General features: G+C 36.6%; 1 protein-coding gene across 3 annotated transcripts in view; it reads left to right on the top strand.

The window, feature by feature from the left end:
• Window positions 1–21,591, top strand: part of ZZZ3 (zinc finger ZZ-type containing 3) — a 56,710-nt gene extending 35,119 nt beyond the window's left edge. The window contains exons 4-13 of one of the 3 annotated variants that reach the window (XM_053950182.1): window positions 6,610–6,748; window positions 8,003–8,150; window positions 8,235–8,350; window positions 8,644–8,715; window positions 8,886–8,987; window positions 9,945–10,040; window positions 14,155–14,307; window positions 17,098–17,232; window positions 19,797–19,897; window positions 20,260–21,591. In XM_053950182.1, coding sequence (XP_053806157.1) covers window positions 6,610–6,748; window positions 8,003–8,150; window positions 8,235–8,350; window positions 8,644–8,715; window positions 8,886–8,987; window positions 9,945–10,040; window positions 14,155–14,307; window positions 17,098–17,232; window positions 19,797–19,897; window positions 20,260–20,404 — 1,207 coding nt within the window. In that variant the 3' untranslated portion in view covers window positions 20,405–21,591. Of the gene's footprint in view, window positions 1–6,609; window positions 6,749–8,002; window positions 8,151–8,231; window positions 8,351–8,643; window positions 8,716–8,885; window positions 8,988–9,944; window positions 10,041–14,154; window positions 14,308–17,097; window positions 17,233–19,796; window positions 19,898–20,259 lie in introns of all 3 variants that reach the window. The other 2 variants (XM_053950181.1, XM_053950183.1) reach the window with 2 other exon arrangements.
• Window positions 21,592–22,192: the final 601 nt, after the last annotated feature.

Genomic DNA, 22,192 nt, shown 5'->3' with positions numbered 1-22,192 from the left:
TCTTTCTAGGGAAGACTATCCAAGTGGGCATGCTGGAGGAATCTGTCTGATATTTTCCCTCAGTAAAGGAGTTGAGAGCATTCTCATTAGAGATGGTGAGAGGGAAGGAGAAAAAGTTTGGGATGTGCTATCAGTCTGTGCCATTTGTGAAGAAAACTATTTCAGTCATTATCGTATGTCAGTTCAAGCCTGGAAAATAGAGGAATGACAGGGACCTGTATCTTCTTCCCTGCTGAATGTCACTGTCCTGCAGGCAGATGGTTTAGAGTGCCATCAATATAAAAAAGCTATTTTAAACTGTGTTAACTGGGAGAGGACTGATTGGTGCTGTTTTGTTGACAAGACTGAAACAAGTTCTGTGTTTGTTTAGAGGCACAGAGACCTAATAATTGCTACTAAAAATTCTGAAAAGTTGCTGGAAATGTGGGTATTTGATAAGGGTGCTTTTGTACAGCTAATATTAAATCTTGCTGAGTGTGTTGGACAGCTCTTGATGAGAATGAGATCTCTAGAAATAAGAGTGGGTGTTCTGTTTCTGGGGAAGAGTTAAGAATTTAACAAAGAAGGTGACATCACAAGTTGATAACCAGTAAAATACTATTCAGATGGTTGAAACTCAAAATCTGAAGCTGTTGAAAGGTAAAATTTGAGTGGAAAATGGTTCTTTTGCATCTAGGTAAATAACTGCAGTACGATTTGCTTTTTTGCCTTAGGATTTGTTGGCATTTTTTAAATGTCGTTTAAAATTTGCTTTTTGTGTTAATTCTGTTTTGTTTTAAATAGGTGTGAGGCTGACATTCAGGAATAGTGCTTTGTGTTCCATTCTTTTGAGAGTGGCTCAGTAGACTTGAAGAATCCATATAATGTGTACTTCAGTTGTTTAATGTGTAACACAGAGATGCAGTTTAATTATTTACTTACCTTTAAAATACTTTAGGATGTCTGAAGCGTGAATATTAAATATGCATGGTGAAAGTACAGTAATTGAGAGTATGTGTAAAGAGGTTAAGCCAGAGTAGAAAGCAGTTCACTAAGGAGTTGCAGGAAAGCCTGTAAGTAGATTACCTTGGTCATAGTTTCTAAGCATTAGGTAGTTAAAAATCTACCATATGCTGCTTCCTCCAGGCATAGGTGCTTTTACAAGCCCTGACAGGGGTTGATATATGTATGCTCTTATTGATTATACCCTTAAACTCTTTTCTGTTTCTGAAGGGAGATCAAAGAAGGCCATTCTGCATCAGTCTCTCATGCTTTCTCAATTCTGTTGTGTGCTCTACACGTCCAGCATTGAATCTCAGACTCTTCCAGAGTGCAGTTAGAGATTTTTTAAAATCTTAGTTTTGCATCAGAATAATTTGCAAGAAACTCTGCAGTATCAAAATTACTGTATTGTCATTACTGTGTGGTGACACTGGCAAAGATTTCTGGCCAAGCGTAGGAGCTGGGAGCATTTTCTGTTATTTCTGAACTCAAACAAACTAAGGCCAAACAAAAAAACCACACTTCTTTGAAATGACAGGGTTGTGTTTGATCTGATTCACAGGTTTCTCCAGGGAGCCAATTTCTTTAAAAACAGCTTGTTGGGTAGAAATTCTAAGTTACCCTTTTCCTACATAATTTACAGTCTTTACATTTTAATATCCAATACTTTCTCATCTTAGCATCTAATGAAGGATGCTAATTTTTTTTTAATTGCTGTTAGTAGACCAAAGTCCAGAGTAGTAAATGACCTGGGTTGAGCAGGTTGTAATCTGTACTTTGCTGGAGTGCCAGCAGATGGCAATGAAACAAAGACTTGCTCAAATCCTCCTGATGACTAATAACCAGTTTTGTGTCAGAGCTCTTTGAAATACAAAATAACAAGGTTTATATATATATATATATATATATATATATGTTAGTTGTGTTTTATTATGAGATGTGTACACCCTCATGTAAAACACATCCTACCTGCACAAGAACAATGAGTACTTCTAAATCATGGTACACATTTTTAGTGTCAGAGCCCTTCAGAAATGATGGTAGTGTACATTTTAACATACTGTGAACTGTTTAACTGGAGAAGTGCAGTTAGTTTTGGGAATGGAAATTGATGACCACCAGCTGCACAGCATTTTAGAAGTCAAGAGGATAAATCACTTTTTAATTAGGTATCAAAGTACATATCTTTGCAAGGTACTGAGTGATGTATGGCAAGTACATGCCAAAGTAATTTCAAGTGACTTTAGGTACTGATTTTGAGTTGTTTTTTTTTTTTTTTCTTATTGGTGTGAATGTTATCAACAGCCCCTTTATTTCCCCAGCTAATTTGATTTATCTGCCTAAAAGTTAAAATCTTTGTTTTGTACTATCAGTTGCTCACATCAGTCATTCAGCTAAGGATGTTCCTATCTTCAAGGGAGAGGAAACCTGCAGAAACCATGGAGGGACTCTGTGACTGACAGGCTCTTACTGTAAAAATGAATTATTTATTTAAAAATTCTGAAAGATGTGGCCCCTTTTATAGGTCAGTGCCAAGTTATTTAGTATTAAAAAAAGGTTTGAGACATACGGAGTTGTTAAGGCAGATTGATTCCGTATTCATTAGTGTTTTCTAAAGGTTGCTGTTAGGTCCTGACACAGAGAAACTAAAATCTGTGATGTGACTCTGAGTACTCTGATTTGGAAATGTAAATGCTGTTAGAAGGGAAATAATGGGAGGGGAGAGGCATTTTGAAAGTAGATCTCAGCAAACTGGATCAGAATGGACATCAGTCTCAATAAGGCAATAACTGTGCTATTCTCAAGTTTTGTCACAAGCAAGAGAGGAGGCTGCTGTGTCCCTAATCACTGTAAGAACAAGATTCATGGAAATTAATTGTGTTAGAACTAATTGCTTATGGCATGACTTCCAGAAATCTGGCTCTGCTCTGTGATAATTACTTCATGGGGCAGTCCAAAAGAGTGGAATACTTATCACTGCAAAAGAAAAACTGAGTCAGCAGGAATTTCTGCTGATCAGTGTCAAGCTGTAAGAGGCAGCTTTCCTTTTTGAAATGTCGGTCCCTCAAACGCTATGTTAATCAAGGTTTTCCAGCAGAGATTCTGAAGCTGTTTTGTGCTAGGGGGAATGATTCAAGTGTTCATCCAGAAGATTCCTGGCAATTAATATGATGTAAGAACTTGCAAGAGTGTTTCGATACTGGGATTGTGGAAACAGAATTACATTCTCTGGAGTGAAAGTTTTCCTGCAAAGGAAACTGCTTTGGGTTTTGTATGTGCTAACAAGATAGTATTTAGCACTGAGGAAAGTGTAACTTCACTCAGTGGAAGGGACCTGTCTGTGAGTTTACTCAAGAGTGTTTGGTTTTGGCAAAGGATGTGGGATAATTTTCCTTGGTAATTCCTGACAGGTCTTCCAGAAAAATGATGTAAGTGTAGGTGGATGATGTAGAGGTGGTTGCTCTTTGAGCATCTCATTGAAGAGTGGAGCTGGTTTTGCAGCAGATTCATGAGCTACTTTTTCTTTCAATAAAGACTTTTTCAATTTTGGAGAATTTTAACACAACTGCAGGAGGTAGTTTGGATCAGAATTGTGCTTACTTACAAAGAATCTGGAAAGATAGAGAGTAGAATTGTTAGCCACTTCTAAAAATATTCCTGGAAATTATTCATTCACGTGATCTCTTGCATAATGCAGCAGGAGCATTATGGTAGCATTTGAGGCTAAGAGGCCAGAATTGACAGAGGCTTCAAGAAAGGGCTCAGTGTGTTTGGTTTTTTATGTAGCTTGCTGCTTTTTCAGAGAAATATTTGGCTTTATTACAGTCATACAGGGGGAGAGAGCCTGTACAAACCTGTGGAAATAGTAGTTGTTCAAAACTTAAAAGACATACAGCTCAGAAAACGGTCCTGTGGAAGTTGAAAGGGATGTGCAGTGGTTTGGGGAGAATGCAGTTCTGCAGCAAGTACCAGAATATGGAGTATGCAGACTATGTATTTAATGAACTAGTATTTTCAGGTTTTGTACTTTTTTCCCCAGGCAATGAAAGATCCCAAAATCCCTATTTTTGTGTATTTCAGTACTTCCTATACTCACTTGATAAAACTGCAGCCTTATTCTTAGGCTTCAGAATATATTAAAAACTGAATATGGAAGTTGAAGTAAATAGCTCCAAGTTAATCCGTATCTTAGTAAAGGTATGAAAAAGTGCTGGAAAACCTTTTACTCTGAACAATTGGTTCAAAAACCCCTTTTCTCAAATTACAGTGCTACTCTGTAGCCACAGATCAGTATCATGTGACATGTTTTTTGAATGATCCTGACATTCTTGTATTTTTACTTAATTCCTCGAAGACCACTTCAGTGAGGCCATGTGAATGTTTTAATGAGGGAAGTAACTGAAGTTGAATATTCTTGGATTTGTGTTATTTTTCCCCAAATGTAAATTCATCTCTTTCCATTCCGACTAAATTATTTAAGGCTACCTCATTAAGATGATTTCTTTCTTCCCTTTACACATGTGAATCATCATTAAATTATCACTTCATTTAAATCTCCAACATTTAGTTGCTTTTTACTTCTATGTATTTACATGTTTTAAATTAAATTATTACTTTTTTTCAATTTCATTTAAAAAATCAATTGCTTAAATACAGTTTGAAGAAATGAAGTAAAATGGCTCAAGAATAAAAAGTTAAATACCTGCCTTTTTCTTAGATGCAAATTTGTGCAGCTGCTGAGCCTCTGTTACTGCAGCTCTGTTAACACAAGTTTGGGCACCTGCTGATGGAAACAGGCTTTTTGTTGTCCAGGGTAAATCCTCTCCCCAGGTATCCCTGAGCTCTTCTGTGTTGTTACAGCTGCATCTGTTGGCATCCTGCCTTTTTGATTTCCCTGGAGCCTCCAGGGCTCACACGTGCTGTGGGCAGGCTCTGGGTAAAAGCCTTCATCCACAGCCGCTGGCTCCTGTGTGCCTGGAACAGCTGAGCCGTGCTGCTGGCTCAGGCACTTCTGATGTGTGTCACCACTTTCATAAGTGTTGCTGGAGTTAGTTTTCCACCTGCTGAGGAATAGCCACGTTAATTATCTTGCTTTATGCAGAGTTATTTTGATGAGAAGAAACTGGAGTACTTTCCCAATAGTGAAAATACTCAGTACTGTTCAATATTAATGGCCTAGTAAACAAGCATTTTAGGTCCTGGTTCCATGTAAATCTGAATATATGCAGACAAATATGCATACATACTATATGTATGTAGTAATAAGTTCATAACAGAATCTTGTCTTATTGTTTTTAAGCAAGCTCAGTATTTTAGTTTCAAACTTCAGAAAGTATAGCTATATTTTGTTTGTAAATGTTGCATTTGAGTGTAAAGAAAATTACTTTTTCTCATGGAGAGGCAGCAGTTTAACGTCCAGGTAGAAATTTAAATATTTGAAGGTGCAAAGCCTGTATTTTGCCTTAAGACTGTTTAGTTCCTTCGACTTAAAGCCTTACCCAATTATTAGTGCAGTCAGTTGAAAAACTTGAATTACCTCAGTAACCTCTGGACCTTTTCTGTAGTACACATGGAATTCATTGTGCCAGGCTTGTCTTTGTTTTAGCAACAAGGAAAAGAAAGAAAATTTACTGAAATACTGTAGTAGTGAACAGCTTTTATCTGATTTTAGTAAGTGTATTTTGTGCTGAACTAAATTACATTTATATAATATCAAATGTCAGAAAACATTGGCATGAAAAAAGTTAATAGATAATAATTTGCAAGAACAGGGGCCATGGGTAGCTGTGGAATTTCACAAACTGAAGTGGGCAACTGTAACTTTAATAAAAGGTATTAAATGTAGTTAACTGTTTTTTAAAGGCTGTGTTAAAATATCTTATGGCTTCCTGAGTCTGAGTTATGCAAACCAGTTTGGAATGCACACATTACTGGGTACAGGGGTGACAGTCCCACCAGTGACGTGCGAAGGTGTCTGTTAAATAGGCACTCCAAATTGTCTGTGACTCTGGGCTGGCACGTTTGAGGGAACACTGACATTTTCATTCAGCTTCCGTATTCTTAGGGGAATCTGGTTTGAATTTATTTTGCAAATTACTTATTCCTTGATTTGTTGTTACATTTCAAAAATGATTCTCCTATTCTGCTCTAAGATGGGGCTTCTGCAAGATGCTGTGTTTATAAACCATTCCTGTGCAGCGTTTGGATGGTTGAGGGAAATGTTAAAATTCTGTGGTAGCTCCTTGTATTGGGGTAGAAGGAAGCTTGTGTTGAAGTGAAGAGAAATGAGCTCATTTTGTTTGTGGTATATTTAACTTTGTAAGCAAAGGCTGTTGAGAATATGAATGTAGATTGTCCCTGATACCATATTGTTTCAGCTACTGTAGAATTTACAGGTTTAAAGGAAGCCATTGGAGAGTTAAATATATTTTCCCCTATGAGTTATATAAATTCATATAGTCTTAAAATTCATTTATTTTTACTTTAATTCAGTAAAAATGTTCATGACATGATTCAGATAAGCTATGAAATCCGGTAGGTTCTGGTAGATAACCGTGGCTAGTGTTTAGGTGGGGGGTGTCACTTTTAAAGGCAACTGCAGTGAGATGTTTTCCTTTGTCTCTGTAGTTATCAGAGACTGTTACAGACGATTGCTGTACTGGAGGCTCAACGTACTCAAGCAGTTCAAGACCTTGAAAGTTTAGGCAGACACCAGAGAGAAGCACTGAAAGATCCTATTGGATTTGTGGAAAGACTCCAGAAGAAGGTATTTCTATGGACTTTTCCTAAGTCTTCCTTGGAATTTTTTTTTTAATAACTAGTAATTCAGCCTCTGTAGAAATTGAAGAATAGATATATATACTTGCATTTTAAAAATGAGCTTAAAATCTTTTAACTGCTGAGCAAAAATAGCTCTTTGCTTTTTTACTAGATCTGTAAGACATAGGTCTTCAATGATTTTATCAGATATTCTTCCCTTTCTTTTTTTTGGTATGTAGAAATGTAATTGTTAAATTTCTAATTATAGTGTAGGAATTTTAAGATAACTTGAAGTCTACAGGTGACTGGAAGCATCAAACCAAAAAATTCTAACCTAGAATATTGTCTGATAGAGAAGAATCCATTTCTATAAGGGAACATTTTCTTTTCAAGCTTTAAAAACTCCTGTAGTAACAGGAGTACTGAAAAAATGTTTTCAGCTTGAATCCTGTATTGCTGCAGCATCTATCACTGGCAAACACCATACCTTCTAGAGTGAGAGCAACATGTATTTCAGTGAAGAATGAAGTTAGGTTCTCTTTTCCTAGGTTTGTAGATACCTAGGCCACATGTAAGCCCCTTGGTTTCAGTAGTTGTCTTTCTTTTAAGTTTTGAGATGAGTTAATAGCATGTATGATGTAAGAGTGTTGCATTTGATAGTCATTTTATGGGGACATTCTAATGACAGTTTCAAGTACTCTGGTGTACTTTTGTCCAAAAAGGACCAAAGGAATGATAGTCTTGCAGTTGACCTTTAAATAAAGAGGTGAGCTTTGCAACAGTTTTGTTCTAGGCAGAAGACAGCAAAATGAGTGCAAAATAGGCATGGATTTCTCTGAAGGGAGGAGTTGAGGTATCAGATGATAAAACTCTGAATTTCTCGGGTTCCTGGGTTAAGAAAGGTGCACTTCCTGAGCTAATGGTATGTTTAATAAAGGACAGTCAGAAACAGGTTATTGAGGTGTCAAACACCTGATTCCAGCTGTGAAATGCACACTTTAAAGTTTTATGCTAAATAAGCCATCATTGACCGTGCCGCTGCATATTTTATATGCACTGTTGTGTATAATTCTTGAAAGATCTCACCTTCTCTTTAAAAAAACTGTGCTGCATGGCACTTCAGAAATTCTGGTTTTCCATTCTTCTGTCAAATAAAAAGCAGCATTGGGTTTTGGAGCATTTCAGTATTGGTAGATTTTAGTTTTGATATAAGGTGATTGCATTAAATATTGCTTTTTACTTTTCATTCTTATTTTTTCAGGTTGATATGGGTCTTCCATTTCCTCAGAGAGTTGTTCAGCTCCCTGAGATTGCCTGGGACCAATACACCACTAGCCTTGGAAACTTCGAGAGAGAATTCAAAAACCGAAAACGTAACAGTAGGAGAGTGAAGCTGATTTTTGACAAAGGTAAAAGAAAGTGGGCATATGTTACAGGAAAGAAATGACCAGTGTGGAAGTTCAACAATTCTTCCTTTGTGTTGTTTACAGTAGGTATCCCTGCAAGACCAAAAAGTCCTTTGGATCCCAAGAAGGATGGAGAGTCTATTTCGTACTCTGTCTTGCCTTTAAGTGATGGTCCAGAAGGTTCCACAAACAGTCGTCCACAGGTAGTTGTTCAAAAGGAAAGAAAAAAAATTACAAAATAGTAATGTTTCATTTTTTTCCTCTTTTGAGTATGGAATGTGTCTTAACTATTACTTCAAATGTTCATGTTGGTGATGACATACCATTCCTGTACTCAAATGTTGGAATTAAACTTTGGTCTCGGCAAATTTTGTTTTGAAATCTCATGCTTTGGTTTGGTTTTGGATTAACTTAAGTAGGAAGAGGGTTCAAATCAATTATCCCAGCTATAATTTTTCTAAACATATGTTCCATTTTCTGTCCTGTATTTGAGCAGATGATAAGAGGGCGACTTTGTGATGAGACCAAACCTGAAACTTTTAACCAGCTGTGGACTGTAGAGGAACAGGTAACAGGAAACTCTAATTTTGTAGCTGTGGCAACATACATGAGCATAAAAGCAAATTGTGTGATAATGTTTGTAGGACTTGGGAGATCAGAATCACATGTATTTAGATATTTGATAGCTCATACCTGTACTTAGAAAAGTGTATTTATTCCTTTTTGCTGTTGATTTAGAAAAAACTCGAGCAATTGCTTTTGAAGTATCCACCAGAGGAGGTAGAGTCCCGACGGTGGCAGAAGATTGCAGATGAACTGGGAAATAGAACAGCAAAGCAGGTAACATGTAAAACACTTTGAGAAGTAATCCCTTATCTTCACTTCTATTTTTTTAATATCAGTAAAGAAAATTCAGTGTATTTTCAGCAATCACTTCATCTTAAGAATGTAGCAGCAGGGCCTGCATTTCACCAGTAACAATGGACCTCAAATACAGACTGTTAAATGTGCCCCAAAGCCCGTGGCCAAGTTGCCAAACCTAATTAGATCATTAGGTCTTGACAGCATGAATTTAATTCTATACAGCAAGTGTAGTGCCACCAACTGTGCTCAGACTGAGTTACACTGTAGTGCCCAATTTTCTCCACCTTAGCACTGTAGAATGGGCAGACATGTAAGTAGCACAGACAGAAGAAGGACACAGATGAGGAGACACCAAGTATTTCTGCATCTGACTTGTTGGAATTTTTCCCCTAAGATGACAGAATTTCTCCATTTTGACCAGAAGTAAAAAATGCTGATGTTCTGTGTTTACAGTATTTTAATTTATTTTATTTAATTTCTGTACTTTCAGATAAAAATATAATTAAGTTCTTTAGTATACTGGATTTCCTCACTTCGGATTCTATCTATATTTCTTCACATCTGAAAAAATAGACATGCTTATTTAATAAATGGAAACCTACTTTCTGTGTGCTAACCATGGATAACATATCTGGCATTGCTAAGAATGAGTTTAGCTGCAGCAGGAAGCAAACTACTAAAGTTCTTTCTGTCACAATTTTTGCAAGACTTTCTTTGTATTTTTAAAGAAGGGTAATTTTTTTTCACTGAAAGCTGTCAAAGCATCTGGAAATAGTACAAATGCAGCACTGCAAGATAGGTACCAGTTAGAGTAGCTGTCACAAAGTAGAATCCAGAGGATTTCTTTTCCTGATATTCTGAATCAATGTAGCAACTTTGAAGACCAGTTACATTTCATTTGACATTGAGTTGTTGCATGTTGGTTTTTTCTAGGTTGCGAGTAGAGTGCAGAAATATTTTATTAAACTGACTAAAGCTGGTATTCCAGTTCCAGGAAGAACACCAAATTTATATTTATATTCCAAAAAGGTGAGACAATATTACAGAATCCTGTGTTTCTGTTTGCATTTATGTGGAAGTTGAGTATCAGTAATATTTTTTGAAAATCAGTAATATTTTTAATAGATTAATAAAGTTACTTAATGAAGTAATCATTTTCTTTTGCTAGTAGCAGTATGGAGTGAATTGGATGTTAATTCTGGTTTCACAATGACAGCTCTTGGGAAGGTGAAGTGTTCAGATTGCAGCTGAACAGGCAGGGTAGAATGATGGTCTTGGGGTACTTCTTCCTCATTTGTAAATTTACTATAACTGATCAGGAAGTGACAATGAAAACCCTATTGGAAGAAGATAAGAAGCCCTAAAATTCATACTGTACAGTAATCTTGTCATTAATAAAACCATAGAAAATGATGTATAACTGAGCATGCTGAATTAGCTCAGGCATAGGCTTAAGACTGAAATGTCCATTAAAATACAGTGCTTTTCTGATCCTGGAATGGATGTGAAAAAATATGGTCCCAAAAAAATCTTAATTTACAAAAGCAAAGACTAAATTTCTGTGCAGCTCAGTCACAGATTTTGATTTAAATAATCTTTAAGGTGCTCTTGGGTACTAATAAGGTCCAATAATAGACAATAAATGAGGGCAGTCTCAAGTTGCATGGGGGTTTTATTTATTGGGTTTGGTTTTTTTTTTTTTTATTTACTCAGTATTTACAAAACTTCTTCAAAACCCCTTACAGTGGCATTTTGTGGAGTAACATTACTGGTTTGCATCCAGGTATACATGATGTTTTCTGATAAATAATAGAGTAAACTTCTGTTGATTCCACAAAAAGGCAAACTTACAGATTTAGTTCTTTGCAAGGTTAGAAACAAAAGTTGCTGTCCATGGGTTGATACAAAGATCTACCACAGTTGGTGTGTAATGATTCAAAGTATCACACACCCTTAGTTGTCTCCTGATGTTCTCTGAAGTTACTGCAAACAGTAAGTGCTTGTATTGGAGCCTTTCCAGTTTGCCATCCATCATGGTAATACCATTTTACTCTCACCAGGGTTTTAATCTACTGTTGTGCTCTATAAACAGAGGCAGGGAAGGTGCAGACGTGACTGTCTGCCACTTCGTCTATTGGAAGAGTGCTTTCTGGCAAAAGAACCAAAAAAACACCTGGAAACAGTGATACCTTAAACAGTGTGGAGATTCATCTGTCAGAATTTCAAATTCCATAAACAGTTTGGGTTAATTTTTGTAGTGTAATAATACTGTGTGGCTGATTTCAACAGGTGTTGAAAATTTAGTTCTGAAAATTATAATTGTTTGAGTTCTTGATGTCCCTCTACCACTTAAAATTACCTTGGTCACACCTTTTGTTCTTTCCTGTTAATTTTGTTTGGAAAGACCATCATTACAGAATCTGTGTAATGTTGTCAGGCAGCAGACCTCTGTATTTGATAAACATTGGGAGTACTTAATCAGTCGATGTGGGGCATCTTAAGTGTATTTTTCACTAATTTGAACAGTGATTGCACCATGGACAAACCCAATATAATCAAGAGTGAAACATATTTTCTACAAAATTCTTAACAATCTCACATTGCAAGAGTAATAGTCCCATCATACAGATTTTTCTTAGGTTTCTATCTATAAGATAACCAATACTTGGGTCAGTTTTTGCAGTGTGATTCACATCCTTATTGCCAGGTCATAAGAGTAAGGTCATTCTGCTCTGGTTTGTATTAAGCAGCATCCCTGTGTTATATTTGTATCCTGTGTAAGAAATAAAGGAGATGAAAAAGTGAAACAAATAGAGTATGTGGAGAAATTGAGCTCTCAGTCTGCTAATAGAGCTGTCTGCTTAGGGCACAGATTGACAGCCCCATACCAGGTTGGTTACTCCCAGGTCTCCAGTGGAGGTATAACATGGCAGAAAGGAAATTCAAGGGCTGTTGGAAGCCTGGGTCATGCCTCTCCTAATTTTGATATTGAGTAAGTGTAACTGCAGTGTATCTGCTTTATTGCCAGTAATAGAAGTTTGAAAACTGGATGCTAATACTTAAAGCACATACCTATGGGAAAATAAGAAACATAGATATATTTAATGTAAAGATGTGTGTCAAAAGGGATGCTTCACAAGAAAATACTTGCATTTCTCCACAGGGATTGTTCAGGATGCTTTTTTAAAATGGTTACTGGAGAGGTTAGAAGCTTTTTGAACATATTGTTGAAGTTAACTTTGTATATCTACTCATATGACATGTCTCTTCTAAGTAATAATACTGGAAATTAAGCAGGATGCAGCAGTTTATTTTCCTGTATAACCATTACCTACTGCTGGTGAAAATAAAACTGGATCAGAAACTTAGGACTCTAGTGTTCAGTTCTTCAATTATGGCTTATCATTTTCAATTTAATCCTTATATAATATCATTAGTGCACCTGCTTTTAAGTCTAATCTAGAGATATATTTCCCACAGGGAAAATGATCTTTAACTGTCTGCTTTTAAGTAGTATTTTAGTTCATTCTTCACCAAAGGAAGAGAATTCAAATCCTCAGTTCAGTTTGTAGGTCACAGCACTGTTATGTATGGCAGTGCTGCTGTATAAGCATAGGCACAGTTTTCCTTTCCTGACTCCAGATCTGGTGTTGAATGCAGGTTTTTGTTAACAGAAAATGTAAGTTACTGTGTCAGCTCAGGATGAAATGCCATCTATACATGGATGCATTTTAGAGAGGTTTGAAATCTTAAGGGAAATCATAAAAGCCCCAAAACACAGGTAGAAAAATTCAACACAATAGGTATAGTACATTAGTCTTAGAAGAAATTCTTGTTGTTCTTGCACTGTAGTAGTTCTGCAGATCAGAGGTACCACCTTCCAGTTGTTACTACAGACTTCATCTCTTCCATTAAGACTGAACAGAGCTAATCTCAATTCCTCCTGGTACTTCTGTCTGCAGAGATGCATTCCATCTCAATCACTGGTGTCATCTGTGCCTGTAGTTTTTAAACTGTGCACAGCTGTAAAATAATGCTACATCCCTCTTTAGAGATAAAGGGTTATACTGTAATACTGCAGGTTTGTAATTGATTTAGGAACATTCTGGGATAAAAGCTCTTGCTAAAAAAGGAGAAAGTACAAACTATTGCAAGTATTCCTTTTGCTTTAGCTGTACGAGCAGCTAGGCACTGTGTAAAACAATCCTCACTTTTATGATTGTTAGAAAAAACACTTTTCATGCTTACATTTTTGATTTGCACTGTAGGGGTTTTTTAAGTTGAGGAATGTAAATTTTGACATTAAATGTCAAAATGCTAGTCTGGAAAGCAGCTAAGTAAGGGGCTGAGTCAGTTTCATTCACCCCAAATTCTTCTTTTTGATATTTAATATTCTCCCACTGGGGAATAAGTAATAGGGGCTGAGTGCCTTTAAGTAACCTCTTTTAAAACTGTCATCATTCTACACCTTCAGACAGCAATAAAGTTGAAAGTTTCTAGATGTGAACTAATGGAGTAATTTATTTCATCTAATGTTTTTTATGTTCCTTTTTCATGCAGTGGCAATGAAAACCTTTAGAGAGCAGTTCTTTCTAACTTTTAGAATCCTTTTTTTATTGCAATGAATTGCTTTATCTCTCCTGCACCAGGACAATAGGTCTAGACTTGTTTTTTTTTTTTTTTTCTAAGGCACAAGTATAAGAAGTTGATAAGTGTCAAGCATGGTCCTTTGGTCTCTTGGACCTGTGCAAAACTACTTCCTTGCTTAGTCTCACACACTGTTGGAAGTTTTTTAATAATTTTGCTCTCTTGTCCTCAGTCTTCAAAACTGTAACAGCCTTACTTTCTGTTTTACTCTTGCTGTCAGTCTCACTTGTTTAGATGGTCGGGGTTTTATGGTAAGGGCTCTTTCTTTGCTGCATTCTTACCAAAGTATTGCACTGTCCATTGGATTCCACTTGTTATGGGGGAGAAGAACTGCAGCTGTGGGAGTTATTAATGCAGAGATATAAATATAAGTAATTGGAAACATCATAGATTATTTCATGTGAAAGAACAAATATCAGGCAAAGTTTTATCAATGAGGATTATTTAAATAATAGCCAAGGAATGTTTTTAAAAATATACCATTTTTTCACTGTAGTCATCAAGTAGACGGCAACATCCTTTAAATAAACATCTTTTCAAACCTTCAACTTTCATGACATCTCATGAACCTCCAGTTTATATGGATGAAGATGATGACAGATGCAGTTTTCACAGCCATATGGACACTGCAGCAGAAGAGGAAGTATCGGTATGTCATTTCAATCAGTCAGAGAATGTCTTGCTTGCTGTCACTTCGACCTTGTTTAGTGTTTAATAGATAAGGCATCCTCACCATAAAATATCATCAAGGAAGTATTAAATTGTAATAAGATTCATGAGCCATTTTGAATTATAAAATACGTTGTTAATATAACAGCCTCTGACAGTAAAGAATTTAGACCAAATCAGGAAGGAAGTCTGTAAGTCTAAACAGTTTTATCCTGAAATATCTCAAAGAAGTTCTAGTTGCATATTTTTAGTAAGTGATCTGGCATGAGAGAGGTTTGAAAATCATGTAGATGATATAGTTGAGATTCTGGTTAAAGATGTGTTTTAGAAAGGTTACACAGAGCCCTGGTAAAATTCAAATGCTGTTGACATCACTGTTTTTTTTTATCTTCTACTGGCTGAATTAATTATAAATTTTGTAAAATCCACTTCAAAGTGTGAACTAACAGAGTGAATTGTCAATCAACAAGCATATTTATGTATTCTTAGAGGCAAATTCTAGTAGACATCCTAACCCAGTGAATTGCTACATCATGGAGTGTACTACTTTCCTAAATTATCCCATGCAATAATACAACAAGAATTTAGACATATGTTGTTCCCATTTCCATACAGAATCGTAGAGGGACTATATCCTACTGCTTGGGAGCTGGGCAAGTTTCACAGCTGGTGTGAATCACTGTGGTTTTCCTGTTTTCCTTAGACTGAAGAACCTGACTAGTTAATTCTATTTTTTTTTTTTTGTGAGCCTAGTGACATCTTGTGTGTGAAAACCTTGTTGCATAACACAAGTATTGAGGCCACCCACTATCAGTCCATTCATTTTCTTTACTGACTTTTTACCTGCACTGCATAGTCTTCCTTAATTATTACATTTATTTATCTATTTCCTAGTCCTAAATCCCATCTTTGCTTATTTTCTATGTTCTCTCTGGGATGGTCTTTCAGCTCATCCACAGACATTCCTGATAACTTTGCATATTCCAATAAGAATCTTAAAAGGCCTGGAAAGCAAAATGCATATAAGAAGAGATGCAATGCAGCTGGTTTTTGAGCTACCATACTTTTGTTCTGTATTGGTTTTAAATCCGTATTTTCTAATTGTTCTGAGCAGTTTCCTGAAACATTTTGGTTTTGCCATCATGCCCTAACTCATAATTAATGTGATAATAGCAGTGATAATAGTGGTCACACAGAGACATTTTTTTAATTTGGCATAATCTTTTCTTCCTTCATTAGAGTAACATTTCCAGATAGATACAGTTCTGGCTTTCAGTAAGGTAGAAACACACAGGGGAGCTCAGTTACCCAAAAGATCCCCACAATCAGTGCAAAACAATAGCAATTTGGAAGCAAAAAGGGATTGTAAACTATATTCAAAATGAATGCACAGGATTCTGTTCTAGTGTTAAAAGTCAGATCTCTTAGTGACATTCACTGTCTTGGAGAAAGATACTTTGTGTCATTTAGCAGAAGAAAAGCAGTGTAGCAGGCAAATAAGGTTTTCTTTGATTTCACAGTGAAATTACCACATGCTTTTCCTGTGTAAAGACAAAAAAATTTGTCTGATTATTACCAGTCATAACTATTCCTGAAAAATTATATTTTGATATAAATGAGTTATTTTCAAGTGAAGACCCACTATTCCTAATAGGGTTCATTTACTTTTCAGTTACAATTTCTTAATTTTGTAAGTAGTCTAATTATTCTAGAACACAGCTATTTACTATTCCAGACTGAATTGTCCACACAGGGAGCTATTAAAGCATACTTTATGCAATATACAGTTATTCTGTGAGAGGCAGTTTTTCTCAGAAAAACTTTTGAGATTTGTGTGGAAGGTGAATTCCTGTTTTATATTAAAGAGAATGTAGCTTATCACTACACAACTGAATTGTGTCATTTAACCATAACGTTTCTCACAGTTTGCAATCTAGTCCTTTATATAGGGTCATAATTGCAATTAAATAATTGATAAGGCTTTTCAGAAATGTAGTAAAGCATCTTTCCCTCACTTCCTTTAATAAACTTACTAAATAATACAGAATCTTCAATCTTCACAGATTCATAAAAAGAAATGGAAATTACACATTCAGGCTACATTAGAAGAATTTTAATCACTATCTTGGAGTTGTAGTTGTTTCCCCTCCCTGAAGGTTCCTTCCATTGTAGGATGTGAAAACTGCTCAACATCAGTAAAGACTTGTTATCTTTGAAAACAGGTGACATCTACCAAGTACAGCTGCTACAATAAAATCATTACCTTGAAATCAGCATCTGAACTAGAAGTAGAGCTTCTGTCCTTTCATAGCAGATCCTCAACTTTTGTTGAAGGAAACAGTGTGAGAAAAAACAGAATTGGCATGTCTTTTGAAAAAGAGAGAACCATTTGTTGTACCTCTCTGGCAAAGATGTCTGCACTGGCCTGCAGGGAGATAAAATGCTTCATAATTCATGAAAAAATAGCAGTCTGTTTTTATAAACTGTTAAGAGACAGTAAAGGGATAAAGGGAGTTGGATAACTGTGAGTTCTACTCTTTCAGTCATGGCATGGTGCTGCTCATTGCATTTTATTCTTACCAGTAAAGGTGAGAAGTTAATACTGGATATGGGTGTTTTTAAAAATATTTTTCTCGTATGTTAGAATAATGCCATCATTTTCTTAAACACTATTAATCATACACAGTGATTTATGGAACAAATTTATGTCTTACTAGTTACTGTATTCCTAAGTAAGAATATTTTTCTGGGTTTTTTTTACCTTGAACAGGATGAAGAGAGTATTCCAGTAACATATCGAGAGTTACCTGAATACAAAGAACTGTTAGAGTTTAAAAAATTGAAGAAACAGAAACTGCAGCAGATGCATGCAGAAAGTGGGTTTGTGCAGCACGTGGGATTTAAGGTGAGTGCAAGAGATGTTCTTCTGTTGCTCAGTGGAATGCAGAAGTTTTCCAAGAGAATGTGGTTTGAATTTCCTGAAAAGGTTTCATTGAACATAGCAAGTTTGCTTCCTTAGTTCTTGTTCACTGAGTCTGTTTTCCCTCATTTCCTTTAAGAAAAACAGCCCACGTAATTCAGTCTTTCTGGTAGCTCAGCTTTCACTGAATGCTGATGTTATATGGAAATTAATAAACATTCTGTCTTTTTTTCACAACATTATGAAAATACAGCTTGTATTAGAGCCTTGTTAAATCATGATAGAATTCCATTTGACACTACATTCTGTTTTGACAGTGATTCATTAATGATAATTTTCTGATTATGAATTTGGAGTAATCTTGCCTCCACCTGAGGCCAAGGAAGGGACAGAGATTTTGGATAAGAGCAATAGATGAATAATTTTTTTTTTTTTTTTTTTTTTTGTAGCAGCTTCACAATCTCATCAAGTGATAACTGACAGAAGTTGAAACAAGGACATAAAACAATGTTTATGTAAAATTAAGAAAAAAAAACATTAAGTTAAACTGATGTGTTGTCCAAGCAACAGCCATTAATAGGCAGCATGAAAGAAAGGGCACTCTGGAAATCTTATTTTCTGGTTTGGAAGGGATTTTTGGTTACTGTAACTGTTGGAACAGGTTTTTAAATTTAGTGTTATGGAGATGGATTTTTTTTCTAATACCCATTTACATAAGAATGCACGGGTAGTTCAAGGTTCAGTTCAAATTGACTGTAAAATTAAGCCAGCCTCATCAGTTGATACTGACAGATTTGTTATTAGACCACCAAGGTGCTCCTTATTTTTGTTGGTTTTAGTTGGCATAGTATGTTTGCTGTTTCATTTTGACAGAATTTTTTAAGTAAGTATTTTCTTCCTCCCAAAATTGTAAACTTTAATCAGGCAGACCAGACTTTAACAAACTGCTTTTTCGACATAAAATTATCTTGAGAAGTAAATTGACATTACATAGTGTCAAGCATTTGAAGTTGGAAAGTTTCTTTGCATTTGAGTTTGATTGTATTATATGCATTATAGTAAGCTGAGAAATCAGGTGATTATGGGCTGTTTTCCCTCAGGAAATTCAGTCTGTGGGCTGGACAGACCTCACCTAATAAGCAGCCATTGAGAGCAGTTTTGGTTCTGCACGGCCTTTGGCCTCATTTACTACACATTATTCAACCTGTGCTTTGAATATTGAATTATTGAATCCCTTGTGGGTTTTTCATGGCTTTCACTGCTATATTATCCAAGCAATTTGCAAATACTTATTTTCTTCATTATGAAATGAAAGGCATGGTATTATTTCTGTTTCACAGGGTAGAGGGGAGCTGGAGCACAAAAATTAAGGTCAAGGCTTTCCACTGTCTTGGTTCTCAAGTTTAGATAACTAGAGACACTTTTTCAGTTCTAGCATTTTTCTGAACTTGATATTTTCAAGGAATAGCTCTTGGTATGTTTAGTCCCTCCTCATTATCAGCCCTCACACTTGAAAGCCATCTGTGGACAGGAGGGATGCAGCTGTGGCAGAGCTGTGTGTAAGGTGTTTGTAACCCTGAGTGCCTTGGTGGTGGCAGGAGCAGCTGCTGTGCCAGTGGGTTTCACAGGTGCTGAGACAGAAATTCAGGTTCTGATAGATGGATAGAGGATGAGCTATGGGAGCACAGGCTTGTTTCCCACATTTCATTTTCCTTTTCAGTCCTGTCTCTGCAGCACTCTTCGTAATTTAGATTTTTTAAAAGCTCTCCTTGCCTGCAAGTCCCATTTTCCTGGTTTCTTTTTTTTTAAATCAAATATTTTGCATTTCTGTCCCTCTTCTATACCACTGTGAATTTTTCGTCTAGTCTTTCATGTTTTGTTTTTACTTTGTTTTTTTTTTTTCTCTTCATGCCACACTCTTGCACTTGGGATTAGTTCTTGTTGTCTTGCTTGGTTTTAGTTCCAGACCTCTGTTTCCTTCTCTGAACATGTTATTCCCCTTCCTTCCTGGCCATCTGGCTTTTAGTTCCAGCCCACCCATGATGTGTTACTACATTTCCTGAGTTGGAGGGGGCATCAGTGTGCCCCTTGTGCCCTGATCTGCAGCCCCCAGCAGCCCAACAAGCTCTGCTGCTCTGGTCTTACTGCTTCCCTCTGCCATGGAAAGGCTGACATTCCATGTGGCTGGGCTTGTGTGGAACCTCACGTCCTTGTGCTGTGTCACAGCAGTTCTTAGAGCCACCTGAGGATAAGAGTGTCTGCAGGCAGGGCTGGGCTGCTTTTCTCGAGCAGGGTAATGCCAAGGTGGAGCATCTGAGGAGAGGGAAGCAAGGCCAAAGCTTGATGGATCCTCAGGGCCTCTCCTAGGGAATGAGGACTTCTTTATCCACGAACACCTTGTGGTCTGTGGTGAGGAGAATTCAGATGTGGGGCTGGCAGTAGCACAGGGACACACAGAGGTGCCGTGTGCTGTATTGGTGTGCACTGTTAGCAGGGGAAGTGCTGCCTCCAGCTGCTGCTTTCTCACTGCTCTTGCATCTGCTCCACAGTGTGATAACTGCGGGATTGAACCTATCCAGGGGGTTCGGTGGCACTGCCAAGACTGCCCTCAAGAAATGTCCTTGGATTTCTGTGATTCGTGTTCTGACTGGTGAGCAGCCTGTGCTTCTACTTCCTATTTGTCATTAGATTGAATCTCTCTGCTGCATAATTGCTATGTAGGGTGGAAATCTTTGCTCCAGCACAGGACACATGCCCTGTGTTGAATAAAGTGGGAGATAATTTAGCATCTCTTCGTGGGAGATACATTTTGTAAGCAGATTCTGGATGTATTTTTTTTAAATACAGTGGACAGATAGGTTTGGTACAGTTAAATAGAGGGAAGATTTAGACTTTATGAATGAACTGCTATCCAATTTGATAAGAATCTGCTGATATGATCACTGTTTCTGAAAGTTAAATATAAGGAAAGTATTTGACTTTTAAACTGTTATCTTTTTCTTTCCCTTGCAGTCTGCATGAAACAGAGATTCATAAGGAAGATCACCAGTTAGAACCTATTTACAGAGCAGAGACATTTTTAGACAGAGACTACTGCATGTCCCAGGGCACGAGTTACAATTATCTTGACCCAAACTACTTTCCAGCAAATAGATGACATGGGAAGCAGATCTACCATCTTGGGTTTACTATCCTCTTTGAAAAATAACAATGGCACCATTGTTAATTCTGTGCACATTTTGGAAAGACTCTGCTTTCCTTGAAATGTCACTCACAGCATGACAGCTTCCTGGGTGTACTTGTCAAACTACAGCTTTGAGCTGTCATGGTTCTAGATCACTGAACAGCAGCTGAACATTCCTAGTGTGCAGAAGGTTTCACTGGGAGACTTTTCTTTCACCACATTAGTCACTTTTAGGTGGTGAATCTAAACAAAAGAAACACATACAAAAGGGTGAGCCAGAAATGAGAGCACACATTAAAGACAGAGTAAATTCCAAAGGCTTTGAAGAACTTGGTTATAATGAGATCCAGAGGAGATGAAGTATTTATATAAAAACAGTTTAGTAGCTTGCAGTTTTGTTGTGAAATAGTTTTCAGCACAGTAACTGACTTCTTTAGGCAAGGTTTTAACCAATGACAGTGTTTGCTTCTAGGCTGTACTCTAAAAATACTCACTGTCTCGGCAATGGTTGGCTACGGGCCTTTATTAAATTGGAGCTGCTTAATCATGTTGACCTTCAATTTTTAATTTTTTTTTTTAAACCACAATGAACTCTATTTACCAACAGTGAAGCACTACAGGGGGCAACTGTGGCATTGCTTCCTTAACCAGCTCATGGTGTGTGAATGTTATAAAATTGTCACTCAGATATATTTTTTAAATGTAATGTTATATAAGATGATCATGTGATGTGTACAAAATATGGTGAAAAGTGCCAGTGCTAGTAACTGTGTAAAGTCTCTAATACTCAACATTTACTCCTTTAAAATAAAATACACAGCCTTCTGCCTCTGTATTTGGAGTTGTTAGTGCAACTCATCAAAGAAAACTGCCTAATATAAATCATATATATGGTAATAATTTTTCCTCTTTTGTAGTCTGCACAAGATCCATGAAAGATTGTATTTTTATTACTATTTAAACAGTGATTAAATTTAGCCTGAGCAGTGAGCAAGGGTTCACATGCATTCTTTTATACTGCTGGATTTTGTTGTGCATCATTTAAAACATTTTGTATGTTTCTTCTTATCTGTGTATACAGTATGTTCTTAAATAATGTTCAATTGTCAGGAGAACTGTGAGAAATAAACTATGTGGATACAGTCTGTTTATATATAGAATGCTTGCTGTGACTTCCTTTCTGTGTAGTTCTGACTCTTTAATCCAGATGGAAAGTTTGGACAGGACATTTGGATCGCTCACCCAGCGCCGCCTCTGCCGCTCCCCGCCCGGGGCTCAGCCTGCTCTGGCCCCGGCAGGATTAGCATTCCAGTTCTCTCCTTCCTCACTCAGACTTCTTTGTCAGACCACAGAAAATCCAGATTTTAGTAGCCTTGGTACAGTGTATACCATTGTCTGAGAAGCTTTGTAATTATTGTGACATATTTTACTTAATATATTTTTTATTGAAATGTATAGCTTGTGATTCAGAAACACTTGATTATTTTGTAACTGTAATAGACTTCCAGTTGCTTTGAAGCTAGAATACTCAGAGCAATTAGCTAGAAAACAAACAAATTTGACTTTAAAAGATGGCAATAGGAAGGATAATTGGCTGGCTGCACCTAGTAACTTTAATTTTAAATTGGTCAGTATTTTTGCAGTAACTTTAGGTGTAGCTATTTTTTGCTTCAGAAAAAAGAATGTAGGCATTTAATCTATTTAGAAAGTAATACAGTACAGTTACTAAAACACTGACCAAATATCATATGTAAACAAATC

Source organism: Vidua chalybeata, chromosome 9, assembly GCF_026979565.1.
Source record: "Vidua chalybeata isolate OUT-0048 chromosome 9, bVidCha1 merged haplotype, whole genome shotgun sequence".
Taxonomy (NCBI): Eukaryota; Metazoa; Chordata; class Aves; order Passeriformes; family Viduidae; genus Vidua; species Vidua chalybeata.
The sequence above is the reverse complement of the archived record's forward strand: the minus strand, read 5'-3'. Positions and strand labels throughout refer to the sequence as shown.